Consider the following 23,629-nt stretch of genomic DNA (forward strand, 5'->3'; position numbering starts at 1 on the left):
TCGGTGGTGGTCGGTGGTGGCCGATGGTGGTGGGTGGTGATTGGTGGTGGTGGGTGGTGGTGTTTAACCCTCTGCAGACCTTAGAAGATCTTAGAAGTGGTTGGACCAAGTCTGCACCAAGAAGACCTCGCGCAGACCTTTTTTAATAAAACGTCTTCGGAAAAACAAACAGTCTTCGCGTGACAATGTCTGCGCGTGGTCTACGCCACACAGACAGACGAGTCCGCGCAGACGTTTTATCAAAAAACAAACAACACCATATTCTTCTTCTATATCTTCATATAATACACTCTGAAATAAATGTTGTAACATTTTTTTTTTATAAATCATGTGAACCCATCATGCATACCCAAGTCATTTATTTGTATTTTGATGTTTGAAATACATATCCGAAACAAGTTGCATATTTTTTTATCGTTAGTGGCCTTCTTGGTTCTTATGCATTAGAAGAAGAACAAAGACAGCGTCGTCTTTCGAAAATCTTTAGGCCTTGTGCGAACAGAAAACACGGGCCCCTTAAATATAAATTATTAAAAAGAATATTAAAAAAATTAAATATATGAAAATGAATTAATGTTATTTGAATCAACACCAATCATTTAATGTAAGTTGACAAAATTAGGCAATTAATGTCATTTGCATTTAATAAATAGATAACAAACAAAAAAAAAAAAAAACTGAGGATGCCGGGATTAGAACCCGTGTGAGTGTCATGGGTTTGTAGGTCCAAAATGTCACCTTTCATGGTGACATAGGACAAAATAAAAGGGGCGTCCGTCAGTGGCGGATCCAGAAATTCTTTTCACTGGGTTCACTTTTTCGGGTATTCGCTAAATCGGGTTCGGGTGCTTTTGAATTCGGGTCGGGTTTCGGGTTTTAGATAAAAATGAACAGCCCTAAACACGCGTTCTGTCAAAACCGAATGAGCCCTAACCATACATTCCCATCATTGTCATTATGGTACAATAACTGTAAATATGTAATAATATAAATGTATGATTAAAAGTAGCAAATAATTTGGTTGTTTGAAATGTAAATGTGCAAGCTTTACCTCTGAACTTCTTTGAATTCCAGTTCCATTAACAGATGCGTTGTCTATCGTTCCTGCTACAAAGCAAGAATCTTTATAATTGATGTCAAATTAGGAACCCTAACCCTAACTAATTTATGCCTTAAATACCCAATTTACAAAATTAAAGGCTATTCTATTTACAAACCGGGTATGGCAAGAATTGATCTAACCTGATGAGAAGAAACAGTGATTCGGATTGGAAGGAGGCTGAGTTGAACATAAGCATTTGATGGTGTGTTCGACAGATGCTATAAGATTTGGATACTAAAGAAATAAAAAAAAAGAATAAAAAAACGGAACAAAATCGTGCACCAAATGGGATTCGAACGCGGGTGTTTTGAGAAGAACAGCGCAGACTTAACCAGTGAACCAAGGCTTTTTTTTATTTATGGGTTCCTTTTATATTTTACTTATGGGTTCCTTTTCAGTTTGTTATATAAATTTACACTAAAAATTAAAAACCGAACGGGTTCCTGGAAACCCGTAAATTGTTAATAGGTCCGCCCCTGGCGTCCGTCGAGCCTTATCAACTTGAAATCCTAATTACAACGTAAACTATTGTTCAAAACACGAGTTGAAACATAACCGAAATCAAATAAGCCGAGGAGAAAGAATACAACATCTATAAGACTATTACTTGTTTCGGCATAACCCTCAAACTAAAATATGACGGTCACCCTTTTTAGCGTACATGATCACATCAAATAAAGTTAGAAAAACTAGAAATGTAAAAATTTAATAATCATGCCAAAACAACCCTTTGAAATGGTTGTAAATTATCTTAATTGAATTTAAATTAACGCATAAGAAAAATCATGTTATATCACCATTTTTATTTGAGAGAGTTCAAGAAAATTGAATATGTTAATTGTGTTTCACTAGGGTTCACATTATGAAAGTTTTCAATTAGGAGCATGAAAATATCATCTAATATTTTAATCACTATGTTCATTGAATGCGGGTTATCCTAAAAGTAATTGACAATAGATAAAGTAGCTTACCCAACTTATATGTTAGATTTTAGATTTTCTTATTATTAGAACATGTGTAGTGGTAGAGGGTTATAATGCTCCCACCATGGGGCATTATACGACACGTGGCGTCCTAGTCAGCAAGGGGGCATTATAGCAAAAGTGGCGTAGTGGGGCATTATGCCAATAACCACCATTCAATCATTTTCACAATTATTTTTTTTAATTTAAAACATAAAAAAACTTCATTAATTTAAAAATAAAATTACATTACTTGAAATAAAAATTAAAAAAAAAACTGAAAAAAAAACATAAAATAAAAAAAAAACAGAAAAATAAAAAAACTGAAATAAAAAAAAACAGAAAATAAAAAAAAACAGAAAAAATAAACTAAAAAAAATAACATGATCTAGAGTCCATATTTTTCTCTAATTTTTTGGCGACGCATTTGCGCAAGGATCAACGCATCGCCTTGTAGGTGGTCGATAGGCTTGGACAAAAACTCAATGTCCTTTTCCATTTGCCTCGCCTCTTGCATCTCGTTAAATTTTTTGGTTTCGGCCACTCGTTCCTTCATGATCTCGTAACGTTGGTGGCCGAGATCGCGAATGTCTTGGAGACGACGGTTCATCTTCTCGAAGTCTTCCTTTAACTCGAGATCGGAAGACGACTCAACCGTTTTTTTCCCGGTTCCCTTTCTTCTACCGGTGGGTCGGACCAACTCTTCTTGAATGCCCTCGTCAACGTCCACCGCCTCATTTAAATCAACATTGCGGGCATCCGAAGTCGGAGTTGACGGGTCAACGGAGGATGCTGTTTTTGACCTTTTAGCCCGACGTCTACTACTAGACGTCATTGGATTAACTACCGCCCACTTTGGACTTTTTCGTAGTAGCTCCCAACACTTGTAGTACGTGAAAGAGCATTTTGTCCTCTCGAACTCCTCCAAACTCTTCGTTAAAACCCCCACGTCACCTTCACCGCTCGGCCGATTATCGTAGTTACGTTGGAAGACTTCTTGGAACGCATGACACTTGTTGTTGATGTCGGTCCATTTGCTAGAAATGGAGTCTTTGGTAGGAAATGCAGATCGCCTGTTTGTTGGGCGGAAGTAGGAGAGGTCCAATTATCGGGACCAGAGATTGTTTTCCAGACGACGGACAAGATTGTCCAGATCCGGGAACGTCTCAAGGCTGCCCGCGATAGGCAGAAGAGCTACGCTGATCCAAGGCGTAAGGATTTTCACTTCGAAGTGGGTGAAAAAGTATTACTTAAGGTGTCACCCTGGAAGGGAGTGATGCGTTTCGGCAAGAAAGGCAAACTGAGTCCGAGATACATAGGACCTTTTGAGGTCATTGAACGGGTCGGGTCAGTCGCCTATAAACTGAACTTGCCTGAAGAGCTCAATGGAATTCACAATGTGTTCCACATCTGCAATCTCAAAAAGTGCTTCGCCGATGAATCATTGGTGATTCCACACACAGATGTGCAAATAGATGAGAGCTTAAAATTTATAGAAAAACCTTTGTCGATTGAAGATCGACAGGTGAAGAAGCTTCGCAGAAAGCACGTACCGATTGTAAAAGTCAAATGGGATGCTCGTAGAGGTCCTGAATACCCCTATTTATTTGAGTAAATCTCGGGTCGAGATTTATTTTAAGGGGGTGAGGATGTAACACCTCGAATTTTTGTGTCCAATGATGTGTTAACACGTGTCATTTGTTTACACGTGGCATCTATAATAAATGAAGGACAAATTTTGACAAACCTTGAAAGTATATAAATTCGAGGGTTATAAATGTCAACAAGGGTAATATACTGTATAGTAACCCTAAATAAATGCTTGTACCTTCAAACGAATAAATTATAGATCGTACAAAAACAAAAACGCGAAAGAAAGTGAGAGATTACAAACTACAGGGGTTAACTGTGTCAACATGTTTAATAATACCTCTGAGTGACCCTTTAACGTTCCAAAGACTTTGTAACGGTATTATACCCTCACTAAAATAATATATATGAATTTCGCGAAGTTTCGATATGAAACGAGAAAGTTACGACCGAATTCGTAGAAGAAGGGTTAAAAGCGTCAACAGTGAAAGTTAAGGCTTTCCAATATAATTAATAAATAAACCGGGGACTTAATAATGCGGGTAAATAACACGAGGCCCCTATCGGTAAATAACCGAGGGCCAAACCGCAAAGTTACCCCTTCAAAACCGAAAGGTCAGGTAAATCATTACGAAAGATTTCGTTATTAATTACCGGATTCTGATAATCATGACAAAAGATTTTAAAAATCTGAAAAACAGACTTCTCGCGACCCGCGCGAAGGTTAGGCTTAAGTGTAAGCGGGCCGCGAGCCTCCTAAATAACACGCCTGAAATTTGAACTTTAGGCGACCCGCGTTAAAGTGCATGGGAATTCCCATGCGGGTCGCGTAAAGTGCCCAGATGCAGAATTGTTGTAACTACATGGCTTTTGGAGCTTATGAACGACCAAACCTCAATCAATGAGGCATGGGTGCCCCCTACTCGACCCATAACCCTCTAATACACCTGCCATTCATCCAAGGGCACTTGTAGAGTTGTGTGTAATGATCTTGAGCCATGACATTTGCTATAAATAGCACTAGTATGCAACATAACATTCACAACATCAAAACACACACCTCTGATCATTTCAAGAGCCCTCAAGTCCTCTTCTCTGCTCCATAAGCAAGAACACAACTTCTGTAAGTGATCTAACCCTTTGTGGTGTCACATTTCCTTAGTAAATGGCTAAGAACCAAACCGTCGTAACTACGGTTTGACTTTACAATAAATCAGTAATGGTTCAGTCTTATGACGAATCAAAAGTGGTTATGAGTTGGTATTTATGTGGGTAATAAACCTCTAAAATGGTTCCCCATGATCACCACTCTAACTATGTCAAATGTCGAGTCAAACGTGCGGTTAAAAAGTCAACAGAAAGCTATTTTAGCGATTTATGCATAATCTGTAATATATATGTTATGGAACCTGTTTTGACAATCATAAAACATGATAATAAGCATATAAACTTGTTTGCGCTCGTTTGAATCGATCATTTGCTATATTAACCCGGTTCGGAGCCGAATGTCGCAAAAGTTTGACTTTTGCTTTGACTTCAGTTCTGACCCGTTTTAGTGAGGTATAAATATACCTTAGGACTCTCTTAGGACCAGGTCACATGTTGGTATACGCCTCTGTGGTCGGTTCATGAGTTATCCGAGTCTTTTACGTATTTCCGTCATTCGCCTAAAAGTTGACCGTAACGGCCTTTTTAAAATTAAAACGAGTTTTTCGGACACGTGAACGGACCAAAACCTTGCTTATTAAATTATAAGCATGTCCTTAAAGTTTCACGTGAATCCGAGGTCTAGAATGAGAGTTATGCTAAAAAGCGCACTTTTAAGAAAGTTTTGTAATTAACGGCGCGATTAGCATAACGCCCATCTAACCCAAGTTTTCGTCACCAAAACTTTTACCCACTGTGGTAAAAATTATATTTTGGGAATTTTAAAGATTTTTAATAATTTTTACCTTGCTCATAACCTGCGGTTATGGCTACGGTTCGGTAAATACCGAATATGCCCTTTTTGGCCAAAACGGGAGTTCTACAAGGTCTTTTGACCCGATTCCAATTGCCACTGGTTTTAAATAATAAATAAAGTATTTTAAGCTTTATAAGCTGTTCGGGAAACTCAGATTTCCTGTAGAACTCGAAAAGCCCTTTTAAAGTCTTTAAAATGACCGAAAAGCCCCTACGGGGCATAATATAAGCTTAAACTCGTTACGGGCATTACGGAAGGTATCCTACTGATACCAAAATACTTTTAAGGCATATTGACTTAGGAAATAAGCGTAGGACACTTATGGTTAACCGTTTCGCCTATTTGCGCACACGGTACGGCTCATGGAACTAGTTTTCGTGCAATAGCCGATATGGGTCAAATTATATTATTTGAACCCCAAAATCCAGAGTATGAACTATAAACCCATATAAAACAAGTCACTGAACTTGTTGGGTCCAATTCATACTCCATTCTCGGTTTTCGCCTTTTCATGCGAATTAACCATATCTATGTATCGGAATCAACCGGTTTAAGCTACGGCTAATATAAGGACCGTTAGGATTCTAAGAGGTTAATTAAAACCTTCGTTCCAGATTAGGAGCCCCAGTAAAAGCTATCGGTGACTTGATCTAAATTAAGGATTTATACTTGCAAAGGTAAATACTTTAACTTATTTCCCCTATATGGGCTTGGGTTACGGTATATTAATACCGCTTGATTGAGCATTATATAATTCCATCGCTTAGGTGGTTAATTGATTAAATATGATTGGCTCATTTAAACAGTTTTGTTGCTTATAAGCCTTTGGGGGGTTTAATAACCGTTGTCCCGGATATCCTTGGCATCATTTTACGAAATGGCCACGACCATCGACATCCCGGTGTAGGCGTACACCCGGTATAAAGTGTCGACATTAAAATTAAAAGACGTAGCCGTTGGTTTTCATACTACGGTTTTACGCAAACGTGGTGTGTCTATAAATCTTTAACCCGGCACGACCCGGGCTACTGAACGCATAAAAGAACATGTAAAACGTTCACAAGATCATTATGAATTTTCCCAAGTTATAAAAGAGTTTGTGCCTTGTGCATTCAAATCAATTTTAATAAACATTTTCAAATGTGTCAGTTGAATGTATTTACCAGTGTAAACTGACGTATTTTCCCCAAAAAGATTAAGTGCAGGTACCTAAACGTAATTGGCTGGTATTAGCTCCCTAGCGTCGGGATAAGTCTCGCAAGCTTGATTGCAGTATCTGATGGAACAATACTTTATATCTATTTACGATCCACTGTGGATATATCCAACCCCTGTAATACATTTTAATATTACGATCAGAGGTTGAAGTTTATATATTTATCTTATGCTTCCGCTGTGCATTATATAATTGTGTGGTTTGACTATATTGTTGCCAACATCGTCACGGTAATCCCCCACCGGGCCCACCGGTGAGACACGTGGAAATCGGGGTGTGACAGGTTGGTATCAGAGCCAACATTGAGTGAATTAAACACTATCCTTATGTGTTTAATCTCAATGACACAATTGCACATATTCGAGTCTAGACTTAACATAGGAATAATCTCAATCCCAATCTGGAAAAGTACTGCTTCCAATTATTTTTATATTGGATACGTCGCCAAGCGAAGAAGCCATAATAGGAGTTCTCCACACCGGAGCCTGAGATGCTGAGCTTCGTACCACGGCTAGAATGAAACGAACATCCGAGGAGAAGGCAGTCAGAAATAAAATAAAGAAGAAACTCCTTTTTCTAAAGATCGTTTCCTTATTAGTCCTTATAAGGACATAATTATCTTTCAGTCCTTACGAGGACAACCTTATTCCTTTCAAGTCCCGCTTAGGGCAACTTTATACTTTCACTTTTATATAATGGAATGATTAAGTTAGACTTTCATTCTGAATAAGAAATATTAAATAAATCAAAACCATTCCTTTTTATTGATCTGCCTAAATAAAGAATCTTACAAGGTGAAACCTAGCTTGGGGTCTTTTAAGATCTAGTCAAGATGGTACGACCTAACCGAAAAGATTCTGATTCCCTGTTAACCTCTGTACGCATGTTAACATTCATGGCAGATGTGATTCGTTATAATCACGCACGTCATTCTTATACAATAATCCTTTAAGGATTTCAAAACCCAACTAAATGATTTATAAATCGCGGGTTAAATCACCAATAAAGGTGGCCAGAATTATAAAAACATCCATTAGTGATGCAGTGCCTACGGGCCAGAATTATTAAAACATCCATTAGTGATGCAGTGCCTACGGGCCAGAATTATTAAAACATCCATTAGTGATGTAGTGCCTACGGGCCAGTATTATTAAAACATCCATTAGTGATGTAGTGCCTACGGGCCAATATTATTAAAACATCCATTAGTGATGTAGTGCCTACGGGCCAAACTTATTAAAACATCCATTAGTGATGTAGTGCCTACGGGCCAAACTTATTAAACATCCATTAGTGATGTAGTGCCTACGGGCCAAACTTATTAAAACATCCAATAGTGGTGTAGTGCCTACGGGCCAAACTTATTAAACATCCAATAGTGATGTAATGCCTACGGGTCATACTAATTGTCATATAAGACAAAAGGCAGTGGTAGTCTATGACTCCCTGTCAGAAAAAGGTAATGAACTAAGTTCAAACCTCAAGGCTTTGATTCTCTGAAATCCTAGCTTATAAATTATAAATGTCCTAGTGACTAGGCCTATTGTGCCAGAATACCTTCATGCTGTGATTCTCTGAAATCATAGCTTATAAATTAAACTTGTCCACGTGACTAAGCCTTTTGTGCTATTACTAAATGCCTCGATCCCAGACGATCATGGCTTATAAATTAAACTTGTCTACGCGACTAGGCCAATTGTGCTATTATTAACTTATAAATTAGGATTTATGATAAGATCCTAAATAAAATAAATATCCTTCCTTCCCTGCCAGTAGGCATTTTTAAAAAGAAATCTCAAGGGTAAACCTAGCCTATATGACGAGGCCAAGATGGTAGGACCTATTCAAGAGATTCAAATCCTTGTTAACATCCGTAAAATGTTAACACTCCTGGCAAACATGGTTCGATAAAATCACGTAAGTCATCCCTAGATTGGGTTATTCCAAACCTTCCTTATTAAAATAATCATCCCTTAAGGAGGAAGTGCCACGGGCTATAATACACTGTCCGATTGCGACATCGACAATTGTGATCTTTTGAGATTCCCCATCCTAAGGGGATGAGCTATGCTCAAAGCCCTCTAGACGATAATCCTGTCGTCATGTCATTATTATGACCACTGAATGACAATTGATTTAAATTAAAGTACTAATCCTGTCGTCATGTCATTATTATGACCACTGAACGACAGTTGATCAAATTAAGTGTTAATCCTGTCGTCATGTCATTATTATGACCACTGAACGACAGTTGATCAAATTAAGTGCTAATCCTGTCGTCATGTCATTATTCTGACCACTGAACGTCAGTTGATTAAATTAAGTACTAATCCTGCCGTCATGTCATTATTATGACCACTGAACGACAGTTGATTAAATTAATGGCACTGATCATGTCGTCATGTCATTACTGTGACCGCTGAACGTATCATCAGTGCAATGACTATATGTCTTAACATCTTACGAGATGTTAATTGATAGGCCCCCAGGCCAAAAATTTTAATAAAGACAGTCGTAACTTACAACTCCCTGTCAAGAAAAGGCAAGAACACGTTCAGGCCTAAATACCTTAATTCTACAAAATCAAGGTTGATAATATAAAGTTGTCCCTGTGACTTGGTCTCTTGTGCCATAATTATATTTTATTAAATTAGGATTTATGATAAAAATCCTGAATAAAATAAACATCCCTCTTTTCCCTGCCAGTATGCAGTTTAAAAAGAATCTTGAAGGTGAGACCTAGCCTACACGGCCAAGATGGTGAAACCTACTCAAGGGATTCAGATCCTTGTTAACACCTAAGCACGTGTTAACACTATTGACAAATGTGATTCAGGAAAATCACAAAAGTCATCCTTATATTGGATTCTTCCAATTCCCTTATCTAGGCTAATGATTTAGAAATCATGGCTTATATGGGATGATCATATCGTTAGTGATGAAATGCCTGCGAGCTAAGCTTGTTGTCCGATAAGACAATGACAGTGATGGTTTTTGACCGCCTGTCTAAGATATTGGACTATGTCCAAACATAATAGTCTATATGATAAATGCGATCATGACTAATATCATCTAATACGATGATAATATTATTTAACATCCTTAGAAATGTTTTGCCTACGGGCTATAATATATTATCCATTTAGGACATAGACATTGTTATCTTTATGATTCCTTGTCTAAGGTGGTGAGCTATGCTCAAGCCAGAAATAGTCAATATGATTAACGCAATCATGACTTAAATCATCTAATAGGATAAACCTATTATAAACAGCCATTAGTGATGTTTTGCCTAAAGGGCCATATTATATTATCCAATTGAGACAAGGCAATCGTAATCTTTTGTGATTCTTTGCCCAAGGGAGTGAGCTATACTCAAATCCTATACTCTATACTATCATTGCAATCCTGACTAGTAGCATCAATATGATGATCATAAACTCATGATATTGACATCCCTAGTGATGAAATCCCTACGGGCTATACTTTACTCTATTTCGATAAGACAAAATAGGGGTGATCCTTATGATCCCCTATTCAAAATGGTAGAATGATACCTAAACCTAATAGTCCATGCGATCTAAATGATCATGATTAATATCGGTAGATACGGTAATATAGATAGACATCCACGAGTGATGTTAATTGGTATTGCCTTCCTGTCAAGAAAATCGCCTGTCTAGACGATGACGGTGGTAGTCTATGACTCCCTGTCCAAAAGGTGAAGAACTGTGTTCAAGCCTTAAGACTCTTGATCTAATGAAGTTGCAACCTACGAATTGATGTCCTCGTGACAAACCCACGATTTATACTACAAGTCACCTATGACTAGCCTCCATGCTTTAATACGTCGTTCGTGACAAGTTAACATATTAAATATTAACATCACTGGTGACAGGTGTTAGTGCCATATCCTATAGACATCCTAGAGACAAGGCCATTTGTGCCACACCTAAATGTCATTACGACAAGGCCTTCGTGCCATATGATTACCTATATTCTTCAAGACTGGGCTTATTGCCATATCCTTCTACGTCCCTCGCGACAGTTTTCTGTGCCATTTATGTATATACCTATATATAGCCAAGGCCATGTAAGGATAGCCTTTGAGCTATTTATGATCGTCCTTGTGGCAAAGACAGTTGTGATGTTAGGGTCCCTTGTTAAGCAGGCATTGGACACGCTCCAAACCTGGAGTGCTATTAACAAGTCCTTTATGACCTAAGTTAAATATAATAGGTATGCATTCAAACAACATTCACTAAGAATGTTCAGAACAAAATGACCCATACGGTTTATGAATGCCGTGGCTAATCTAAGTCAGGTCATCAGAATGATGACTAATAATTGTTAAATCTTAGTGATTAGTACCAAGTTTCGAGTATGGAAGACTCGGATGAGGTAGACAACAGTCGCAATACTATTAATGCGACGAAAGTTAATAAAAACTACAAACATAAACCTCAATATTAATGGGGTTAATCTCCTGGATATGGTTGACGCAGCAGTTGAAAGGACCATGGAAAGCTCATGAAATAATCCAAGGGCCGAATGCTCCTCGCTCTGAATTTCATTCAAAACCATGTCCAATTGCTCATGAAAAGAGTTTGGTTCACACTTCGTATATGAGGGACGAACCAAAGGAGGAAGATAACTCCCATAAATCTAAGAAAGAGAGCGAATACAGACTTAATAAAAAGCAACGAAGGTTCGGTAAGAGCCTGTATGTAAGAATTGCTAGCAAAGACATTAGGGGCAGTGTCGAATAAAACCAAAACCCAGGCAGTGTGACATCTGCTAAGGAACAGGTCATCATTTCCTCGGAATGTAAGGACCTGGAGAATACATTCTATCATGACTGTGATGAGTAAGACCGTATTAGAGATAGATACCATAAAGCTGCCAAGAAGGTGCAGCTAAGCCTGGAAAGGGCTAAAAGAAGAAATGCCTGAACTCACCTAATGAACGCCAAAAGGCAGTCTACGATGTCATCAAGTATGTTCATCATCTTTTACCATTAATAAATTCTGCTAAGTGTCCTGATTTAATACAGGCAATCATGAATCTTCATAAACCATAAGCTTAGCAAACTTTTATATTATCTGCAAAGTATAATTTACCAAGGGAACATTAGTAACCGATTTTTTTTCGTATCGGCAAGAAATCCTTTCGAAAAATCTAAAAGTACTCTTCCTTCGCATAGAGTACAACAACATATGTTATTTTAATTATTTTCTTCTTTCATTGTTTTTTTTCTATCGCCTGCGAATGCCAAACTATGTTGATAAAAGTACCATATGAGGATTGGCGTATCCTAATGTGTCCCATAGATTATTTCCATGCCTGATCAGTATGGAGGTTCAATACATGGAACCCCTGAGATATCCCAATGGTCATATTGTCCTAATGTCGACTAGTAGTATTCAAAGAAGATATCCAGAATGAACTGGAGCCTGAGATATGAAAAATCTCTGTAGTCTCCAGAATGGTATTGGCCAAGTAAATGTTCCCGAATTGGAATTTCGTGGACCTATATGTGTCACTTGTTTGGCACAAACAATAATGAATGAACTGGAGCCTGGGATATGAAAAATCTCTGTAGTCTCCCTGTATCTAGATTATCTTCTCATAAGTTTTCCCTGCTTACCTCCTGGAAGGCGGGTAGAATTAATATTAACATCCCGCTGTGGGCTGGAGTATTACGAAAACTCCATATTGCTTATAGAACAATCGAAACCTTGATTAAGTAGGGTTTAAGATATAGGCTCATATAGCCTGACTCAATATTCCGAAAGTTTTATGTTATTAAATAAGAAAGACGGTTCATATTGCTTATATATTAGTGACCGCAACCCTAATCAAGCAACAACTGAGAATTGCCATAAGATGCCCAGGATCTAAAGGCAATTTGTTGGTGGATAGGCTTGAAAAAGTCTGTAGCCGCTTATGTAGCCAAATGCTTGACTTGTGCGCAAGTCAAAGCTGAGCATCAAAAGCCGTCTGGCATGCTACAACAACTTGAACTTCCCAAATGGAAGTAAGAGATGGTAACTATGGATTTTATTGCCATGCTAACCAGGATGAGGAAAGGAAATGACACAATATGGGTTATAGTCGATAGACTGACTAAATCAGCTCATTCTTACCCATCAAAGAGACAAATAGCTCCGATATGTTAGCCCAACTTTATGTTGATAAGATTGTAGCCTTACACGGCATACCTGTGTCTATTATCTCCGACAGGGATACTAGATACACGTCTCATTCTGGAAAAGTTTCCAGAAATCTTTGGGCACGCGTTTAAACTTTAGTACGGCTTACCATCCACAGACGGACGGTCAAAGCGAGCGTACTATCCAAACGCTAGAAGACATGCTTCGTGCATGTGCGATCGATTTAGGTGGTAACTGGGATAAAAACCTACCCCTGATCGAATTCTCCTACAATAATAGCTACCACACCAGCATAAAGGCTGCGCCTTTTGAGGCATTATATGGTAGGAAATGCAGATCGCCTGTTTGTTGGGCGGAAGTAGGAGAGGTCCAATTATCGGGACCAGAGATTGTTTTCCAGACGACGGACAAGATTGTCCAGATCCGGGAACGTCTCAAGGCTGCCCGCGATAGGCAGAAGAGCTACGCTGATCCAAGGCGTAAGGATTTTCACTTCGAAGTGGGTGAAAAAGTATTACTTAAGGTGTCACCCTGGATGGGAGTGATGCGTTTCGGCAAGAAAGGCAAACTGAGTCCGAGATACATAGGACCTTTTGAGGTCATTGAACGGGTCGGGTCAGTCGCCTATAAACTGAACTTGCCTGAAGAGCTCAATGGAATTCACAATGTGTTCCACATCTGCAATCTCAAAAAGTGCTTCGCCGATGAATCATTGGTGATTCCACACACAGATGTGCAAATAGATGAGAGCTTAAAATTTATAGAAAAACCTTTGTCGATTGAAGATCGACAGGTGAAGAAGCTTCGCAGAAAGCACGTACCGATTGTAAAAGTCAAATGGGATGCTCGTAGAGGTCCTGAATACCCCTATTTATTTGAGTAAATCTCGGGTCGAGATTTATTTTAAGGGGGTGAGGATGTAACACCTCGAATTTTTGTGTCCAATGATGTGTTAACACGTGTCATTTGTTTACACGTGGCATCTATAATAAATGAAGGACAAATTTTGACAAACCTTGAAAGTATATAAATTCGAGGGTTATAAATGTCAACAAGGGTAATATACTGTATAGTAACCCTAAATAAATGCTTGTACCTTCAAACGAATAAATTATAGATCGTACAAAAACAAAAACGCGAAAGAAAGTGAGAGATTACAAACTACAGGGGTTAACTGTGTCAACATGTTTAATAATACCTCTGAGTGACCCTTTAACGTTCCAAAGACTTTGTAACGGTATTATACCCTCACTAAAATAATATATATGAATTTCGCGAAGTTTCGATATGAAACGAGAAAGTTACGACCGAATTCGTAGAAGAAGGGTTAAAAGCGTCAACAGTGAAAGTTAAGGCTTTCCAATATAATTAATAAATAAACCGGGGACTTAATAATGCGGGTAAATAACACGAGGCCCCTATCGGTAAATAACCGAGGGCCAAACCGCAAAGTTACCCCTTCAAAACCGAAAGGTCAGGTAAATCATTACGAAAGATTTCGTTATTAATTACCGGATTCTGATAATCATGACAAAAGATTTTAAAAATCTGAAAAACAGACTTCTCGCGACCCGCGTGAAGGTTAGGCTTAAGTGTAAGCGGGCCGCGAGCCTCCTAAATAACACGCCTGAAATTTGAACTTTAGGCGACCCGCGTTAAAGTGCATGGGAATTCCCATGCGGGTCGCGTAAAGTGCCCAGATGCAGAATTGTTGTAACTACATGGCTTTTGGAGCTTATGAACGACCAAACCTCAATCAATGAGGCATGGGTGCCCCCTACTCGACCCATAACCCTCTAATACACCTGCCATTCATCCAAGGGCACTTGTAGAGTTGTGTGTAATGATCTTGAGCCATGACATTTGCTATAAATAGCACTAGTATGCAACATAACATTCACAACATCAAAACACACACCTCTGATCATTTCAAGAGCCCTCAAGTCCTCTTCTCTGCTCCATAAGCAAGAACACAACTTCTGTAAGTGATCTAACCCTTTGTGGTGTCACATTTCCTTAGTAAATGGCTAAGAACCAAACCGTCGTAACTACGGTTTGACTTTACAATAAATCAGTAATGGTTCAGTCTTATGACGAATCAAAAGTGGTTATGAGTTGGTATTTATGTGGGTAATAAACCTCTAAAATGGTTCCCCCTGATCACCACTCTAACTATGTCAAATGTCGAGTCAAACGTGCGGTTAAAAAGTCAACAGAAAGCTATTTTAGCGATTTATGCATAATCTGTAATGTATATGTTATGGAACCTGTTTTGACAATCATAAAACATGATAATAAGCATATAAACTTGTTTGCGCTCGTTTGAATCGATCATTTGCTATATTGACCCGGTTCGGAGCCGAATGTCGCAAAAGTTTGACTTTTGCTTTGACTTCAGTTATGACCCGTTTTAGTGAGGTATAAATATACCTTAGGACTCTCTTAGGACCAGGTCACATGTTGGTATACGCCTCTGTGGTCGGTTCATGAGTTATCCGAGTCTTTTACGTATTTCCGTCATTCGCCTAAAAGTTGACCGTAACGGCCTTTTTAAAATTAAAACGAGTTTTTCGGACACGTGAACGGACCAAAACCTTGCTTATTAAATTATAAGCATGTCCTTAAAGTTTCACGTCAATCCGAGGTCTAGAATGAGAGTTATGCTAAAAAGCGCACTTTTAAGAAAGTTTTGTAATTAACGGCGCGATTAGCATAACGCCCATCTAACCCAAGTTTTCGTCACCAAAACTTTTACCCACTGTGGTAAAAATTATATTTTGGGAATTTTAAAGATTTTTAATAATTTTTACCTTGCTCATAACCTGCGGTTATGGCTACGGTTCGGTAAATACCGAATATGCCCTTTTTGGCCAAAACGGGAGTTCTACAAGGTCTTTTGACCCGATTCCAATTGCCACTGGTTTTAAATAATAAATAAAGTATTTTAAGCTTTATAAGCTGTTCGGGAAACTCAGATTTCCTGTAGAACTCGAAAAGCCCTTTTAAAGTCTTTAAAATGACCGAAAAGCCCCTACGGGGCATAATATAAACTTAAACTCGTTACGGGCATTACGGAAGGTATCCTACTGATACCAAAATACTTTTAAGGCATATTGACTTAGGAAATAAGCGTAGGACACTTATGGTTAACCGTTTCGCCTATTTGCGCACACGGTACGGCTCATGGAACTAGTTTTCGTGCAATAGCCGATATGGGTCAAATTATATTATTTGAACCCCAAAATCCAGAGTATGAACTATAAACCCATATAAAACAAGTCACTGAACTTGTTGGGTCCAATTCATACTCCATTCTCAGTTTTCGCCTTTTCATGCGAATTAACCATATCTATGTATCGGAATCAACCGGTTTAAGCTACGGCTAATATAAGGACCGTTAGGATTCTAAGAGGTTAATTAAAACCTTCGTTCCAGATTAGGAGCCCCAGTAAAAGCTATCGGTGACTTGATCTAAATTAAGGATTTATACTTGCAAAGGTAAATACTTTAACTTATTTCCCCTATATGGGCTTGGGTTACGGTATATTAATACCGCTTGATTGAGCATTATATAATTCCATCGCTTAGGTGGTTAATTGATTAAATATGATTGGCTCATTTAAACAGTTTTGTTGCTTATAAGCCTTTGGGGGGTTTAATGACCGTTGTCCCGGATATCCTTGGCATCATTTTACGAAATGGCCACGACCATCGACATCCCGGTGTAGGCGTACACCCGGTATAAAGTGTCGACATTAAAATTAAAAGACGTAGCCGTTGGTTTTCATACTACGGTTTTACGCAAACGTGGTGTGTCTATAAATCTTTAACCCGGCACGACCCGGGCTACTGAACGCATAAAAGAACATGTAAAACGTTCACAAGATCATTATGAATTTTCCCAAGTTATAAAAGAGTTTGTGCCTTGTGCATTCAAATCAATTTTAATAAACATTTTCAAATGTGTCAGTTGAATGTATTTACCAGTGTAAACTGACGTATTTTCCCCAAAAAGATTAAGTGCAGGTACCTAAACGTAATTGGCTGGTATTAGCTCCCTAGCGTCGGGATAAGTCTCGCAAGCTTGATTGCAGTATCTGATGGAACAATACTTTATATCTATTTACGATCCACTGTGGATATATCCAACCCCTGTAATACATTTTGATATTACGATCAGAGGTTGAAGTTTATATATTTATCTTATGCTTCCGCTGTGCATTATATAATTGTGTGGTTTGACTATATTGTTGCCAACATCGTCACGGTAATCCCCCACCGGGCCCACCGGTGAGACACGTGGAAATCGGGGTGTGACAGGTTGGTATCAGAGCCAACATTGAGTGAATTAAACACTATCCTTATGTGTTTAATCTCAATGACACAATTGCACATATTCGAGTCTAGACTTAACATAGGAATAATCTCAATCCCAATCTGGAAAAGTACTGCTTCCAATTATTTTTATATTGGATACGTCGCCAAGCGAAGAAGCCATAATAGGAGTTCTCCACACCGGAGCCTGAGATGCTGAGCTTCGTACCACGGCTAGAATGAAACGAACATCCGAGGAGAAGGCAGTCAGAAATAAAATAAAGAAGAAACTCCTTTTTCTAAAGATCGTTTCCTTATTAGTCCTTATAAGGACATAATTATCTTTCAGTCCTTACGAGGACAACCTTATTCCTTTCAAGTCCCGCTTAGGGCAACTTTATACTTTCACTTTTATATAATGGAATGATTAAGTTAGACTTTCATTCTGAAGAAGAAATATTAAATAAATCAAAACCATTCCTTTTTATTGATCTGCCTAAATAAAGAATCTTACAAGGTGAAACCTAGCTTGGGGTCTTTTAAGATCTAGTCAAGATGGTACGACCTAACCGAAAAGATTCTGATTCCCTGTTAACCTCTGTAGACAATTCAGACAGTTCACAGTGATAGACAGTTTTATGTGTCCATTGCGTTTTAGAAATAAGAGAGTTTTATGTGGTTTCTGGCTATTACGTTTTAGAAAAAAACACATTTTTAAGTGTTTTTAGTCATTGCGTTTTAGGTAAAACACATTTTTTAGGTGTTTTCAGTCCATTGCGTTTTAGAATGAGTCATTTTTAAGTGTTTTCTGGCCATTGCGTTTTACAAATAAGACATTTCTTTGTGTTTTTTGTGCATTGCGTTTTAGGTAAAACACTTTTTATGTGTTTTCAGTCCATTGCGTTTTAGAAAACAGACATTTTAAGTGTTTTCTGGCCATTGCGTTTTACAAATAAGTCATTTCTTTGTGTTTTTGGTGCATTGCGTTTTAGGTAAAACACCTTTTTATGTGTTTTTGGTGCATTGCGGTTTAGGTAAAACACATTTTTACGTGTTTTCTGGCCATTGCGTTTTACAAATAAGAAATTTCTTTGTGTTTTCTGGCCATTGCGTTTTACAAATAAGTCATTTCTTTGTGTTTTTGGTGCATTGCGTTTTAGAAAAATGTCATTTTTTTTTGTGGTTTATATATATATATATATATATATATATACTTAATAGGTTTAAAAAAAAATTAAATCAACTAGCCGTTGAGAGAACTAGCCGTTGATTGGTTGGTTCAAGTGTTGAGGAGCGTTTTAATTTAAACGCCGGGGGCAATTTTTTTCAAAAATCACGCCCTATAACGCCTACCGTAATGGTAGGCGGGGCGTTATAGGGCGTTATAAAGCAAAAATTTAAAAAAAAAAACGCCCCAGTACGGGCAGTCGCTCAAAACTGTCTACGCTCTGCCCCTTGGACCTCGCCAGGGGCTGTCGCCCCTGGGACCCCGCTACCAGAATTGGCTCATTTCGAAGACAGTAATTCGTAGACAATTCAGACAGTTCACAGTGACAGACAGTTTTATGTGTCCATTGCGTTTTAGAAATAAGAGAGTTTTATGTGGTTTCTGGCTATTACGTTTTAGAAAAAAACACATTTTTAAGTGTTTTTAGTCATTGCGTTTTAGGTAAAACACATTTTTTAGGTGTTTTCAGTCTATTGCGTTTTAGAATGAGTCATTTTTAAGTGTTTTCTGGCCATTGCGTTTTACAAATAAGACATTTCTTTGTGTTTTTTGTGCATTGCGTTTTAGGTAAAACACTTTTTATGTGTTTTCAGTCCATTGCGTTTTAGAAAACAGACATTTTAAGTGTTTTCTGGCCATTGCGTTTTACAAATAAGTCATTTCTTTGTGTTTTTGGTGCATTACGTTTTAGGTAAAACACCTTTTTATGTGTTTTTGGTGCATTGCGGTTTAGGTAAAACACTTTCTGGCCATTGCGTTTTACAAATAAGACACTTCTTTGTGTTTTCTGGCCATTGCGTTTTACAAATAAGTCATTTCTTTGTGTTTTTGGTGCATTGCGTTTTAGAAAAAATGTCATTTTTTAGGTTTTTTTTTCATTGCGTTTTACGTAACTGGTGGTTTTTCTATTGCGTTTTACGCAACTGGGTTTTATAATTTTTTTTAAATATAGCAATAGTATACTCGTTTTAAATATAAAAAACGCTCGTTTTTTTGTTGCAATTTTTATAAAAAAATAATGTCGTATGAAAGAGTTATTAACGTTTAAAAAATGGAGGGAATTGGAGGAGAGAGAAACTATTGGCTTGGATTGACTAGAATGTCCTTGAACAAACCCACGCGCCTCTTTTCTTCCTTTCAATTTCCCTGATTTAATCTTAACCCTTGATTAACTTAATGATGGTCAAGATCACTTCCTAGCCTTCCTAGCCAAATAAACTTCCTATTGTATCTCCACCCTTACTAACAATACACCTCTATACATACATGATGATACATATGTGTGTATTTTACTAAAGGGATTGCTAACATTTATTGCATTTCTTTTTAAACAAATGTTTTCACTTGGTTATCTCCTATAGGCTATAGCACAATTCTCTTGTGAATTGTGATCTCAATGAGTTAATTAAAATACTATTCAAATAAGGGTTTTAATACAAATGATTGTAGTTAGGGGTTTTTATATACTTAGATAGCCTTTAACTAACGATCATCAACCACTCAATATAATTAACCATAACAATATGGTAGCATATATTTATACATAAAAAATCATCCTTAAAGATCGTTTTTCTCTAAGATTTATCGTTATCAAAACTGGTTAATATATATTACTTTTCACATATTTAAGGTAGTGTAGATCATGGTGAGAGATAACTTTTTTTTGAACACTATTATAAACCTACAAGCGAGGCCAACCTCTAGAAAACAAATTTGACCAATTAAACAAAAACTCAAATTAACCACATACACATTAGCTAAGACCATGTGTAGTGGTAACACCTTATAATGCCCCCACCATGGGGCATTATCCGACATGTGGCGTCCTAGTCAGTAAGGGGGCATTATAGCAAAAGTGGCGTAGTGGGGCATTATGCCAATAACCCCCATTCAATCATTTCACAATCATTTCACAATTATTTTTTTTAATTTAAAACATAAAAAAACTTCATTAATTTAAAAATAAAATTACATTACTTGAAATAAAAATAAAAAAAAACTGAAAAAAAAAACAGAAAAAAAAAACTGAAAAACAGAAAAAAAAAAAACAGAAAAATAAAAAAACAGAAAATAAAAAAAAACAGAAAAAATAAACTTAAAAAAAAAACAAAAAAATAAATAAAAAAAACACTAGTTTTCGTCTTCGCTTTCTTCACCCTCGCCAACTTCGTCTTCTTCGTCCTCCGTTTCTTCCTCTCCCTCAGGTGGTACATACCGAACCGACCATGCGTGGTGTACCAAATCAACCATTAATTGGGAATGGTACGGTTCGTAAAGCAACTCTCGCGCATTATTCACTCTTTCTTCCATTGACGCCTGTGGATGCTCTTGTTGAACGGCTTCTGGCACATAATTCTGGCATATCGCCTTTCCTTCGTCTTCCAAAATCATGTTGTGCATGATTATACAAGCGTATATAGCATCTCTCATTTTTTGCTTGCTCCATGCACGATAAGGATTTCTCAAGTATTGCCAGCGTTGTTTAAGAACCCCAAAGCATCTCTCAATGTCTTTTCGTGAAGACTCTTGAACCTTTTTAAAGTATGCTCTTTTCTCACTATACGTCTTCACGAAAATCGAATACCTAGGATAAATTCCGTCGCTCAAATAATATCCATGAGGGTAGTAGTTTCCATTTGCGTAAAACGACGCTTTTGGAGCTTTGCCAGAAATCCACTCCTCTAACAACGGCGATTGTTCAAAAACATTGATATCATTGCATGACCCGACCACGCCAAAGTAAGCCGACCAAACCCAAAGGTCCTGTGAAGCAACCGCCTGAAGAATAATAGTGGGTCCTTTTTGGTCACCACGTGTGTGTTGGCCTCGCCATGCAGTCGGGCAGTTATCCCAACGCCAATGCATGCAATCTATGCTCCCGATCATACCAGGCAAACCATGCTCGGCATTATGTACCTCGTAGATCTTTTGAAGGTCCTCCCATGTAGGCGTTCTAAGATAACGCGCACCGTACACATCAATTATACCTTTATAAAAAAAATATAGACAAACATAAGATTAAAAAAAAAAAATTCTAAGCATACTCGTCGTTTAAAAAAAATAAAAGTAAAGTATAAGACTTGTACCGCGACAAAAATGTTCCAAGCTATCTCGTGTTGTTTTCTCCGCCATTTTTAGATACTCGTCGTTGATGTCGGTAGTGTTACCATAAGCAATGATTCGTAATGCCGACGTACACTTTTGGATACCGGTAAATCCAAGTGCCCCTCTCGCATCCCGTTTTTGTTTAAAATAATCGTAGTTGGCTTCCAAGTCGTTGACTATGCGTAGAAACAACCGCTTACTCATTCGGAAACGACGCCTAAAAAATTCGTTTGAAAATGTCGGCGCCTCGTCAAAATAGTCTTTCATCAAACGATCGTGTGCCGCGCGTCGGTCTCGTTCAACATAGCCTCTTTTATTTTTTTTGTGGTTTATATATATATATATATATATATATACTTAATAGGTTTAAAAAAAAATTAAATCAACTAGCCGTTGAGAGAACTAGCCGTTGATTGGTTGGTTCAAGTGTTGAGGAGCGTTTTAATTTAAACGCCGGGGGCAATTTTTTTCAAAAATCACGCCCTATAACGCCTACCGTAATGGTAGGCGGGGCGTTATAGGGCGTTATAAAGCAAAAATTTTAAAAAAAAAACGCCCCAGTACGGGCAGTCGCTCAAAACTGTCTACGCTCTGCCCCTTGGACCTCGCCAGGGGCTGTCGCCCCTGGGACCCCGCTACCAGAATTGGCTCATTTCGAAGACAGTAATTCGTAGACAATTCAGACAGTTCACAGTGACAGACAGTTTTATGTGTCCATTGCGTTTTAGAAATAAGAGAGTTTTATGTGGTTTCTGGCTATTACGTTTTAGAAAAAAACACATTTTTAAGTGTTTTTAGTCATTGCGTTTTAGGTAAAACACATTTTTTAGGTGTTTTCAGTCTATTGCGTTTTAGAATGAGTCATTTTTAAGTGTTTTCTGGCCATTGCGTTTTACAAATAAGACATTTCTTTGTGTTTTTTGTGCATTGCGTTTTAGGTAAAACACTTTTTATGTGTTTTCAGTCCATTGCGTTTTAGAAAACAGACATTTTAAGTGTTTTCTGGCCATTGCGTTTTACAAATAAGTCATTTCTTTGTGTTTTTGGTGCATTGCGTTTTAGGTAAAACACCTTTTTATGTGTTTTTGGTGCATTGCGGTTTAGGTAAAACACATTTTTACGTGTTTTCTGGCCATTGCGTTTTACAAATAAGACATTTCTTTGTGTTTTCTGGCCATTGCGTTTTACAAATAAGTCATTTCTTTGTGTTTTTGGTGCATTGCGTTTTAGAAAAATGTCATTTTTAGGGTTTTTTTTATTGCGTTTTACGTAACTGGTGGTTTTTCTATTGCGTTTTACGCAACTGGGTTTTATAATTTTTTTTAAATATAGCAATAGTATACTCGTTTTAAATATAAAAAAACGCTCGTTTTTTTGGTGCAATTTTTATAAAAAAAATAATGTCGTATGAAAGAGTTATTAACGTTTAAAAAATGGGGGGAATTGGAGGAGAGAGAAACTATTGGCTTGGATTGACTAGAATGTCCTTGATCAAACCCACGCGCCTCTTTTCTTCCTTTCAATTTCTCTGATTTAATCTTAACCCTTGATTAACTTAATGGATGGTCAAGATCACTTCCTAGCCTTCCTAGCTAAATAAACTTCCTATTGTATCTCCACTCTTATTAACAATACACCTCTATACATACATGATGATACATATGTGTGTATTTTACTAAAGGGATTGCTAACATTTATTGCATTTCTTTTTAAACAAATGTTTTCACTTGGTTATCTCCTATAGGCTATAGCACAATTCTCTTGTGAATTGTGATCTCAATCAGTTAATTAAAATACTATTCAAATAAGGGTTTTAATACAAATGATTGTAGTTAGGGGTTTTTATATACTTAAATAGCCTTTAACTAACGATCACCAACCACTCAACATAATTAACCATAATATATTTATACATAAAAAAATCATCCTTAAAGATCGTTTTTCTCTAAGATTTATCGTTATCAAAACTGGTTAAT

General features: G+C 37.5%; 1 protein-coding gene across 1 annotated transcript; it reads right to left on the reverse strand.

The window, feature by feature from the left end:
• Positions 1-912: 912 nt before the first annotated feature.
• Positions 913-21,857, reverse strand: LOC118484193. Its single transcript, XM_035980181.1, has 5 exons — positions 21,635-21,857; positions 21,189-21,535; positions 1,243-1,336; positions 1,052-1,104; positions 913-969 (listed from the first exon to the last, which is right to left on the reverse strand). The coding sequence occupies exons 1-5, from the start codon at positions 21,855-21,857 to the stop codon at positions 913-915; spliced, it is 774 nt and encodes a 257-aa protein (XP_035836074.1).
• Positions 21,858-23,629: the final 1,772 nt, after the last annotated feature.

Source organism: Helianthus annuus, chromosome 11 (assembly GCF_002127325.2).
Source record: "Helianthus annuus cultivar XRQ/B chromosome 11, HanXRQr2.0-SUNRISE, whole genome shotgun sequence".
NCBI lineage: Eukaryota > Viridiplantae > Streptophyta > Magnoliopsida > Asterales > Asteraceae > Helianthus > Helianthus annuus.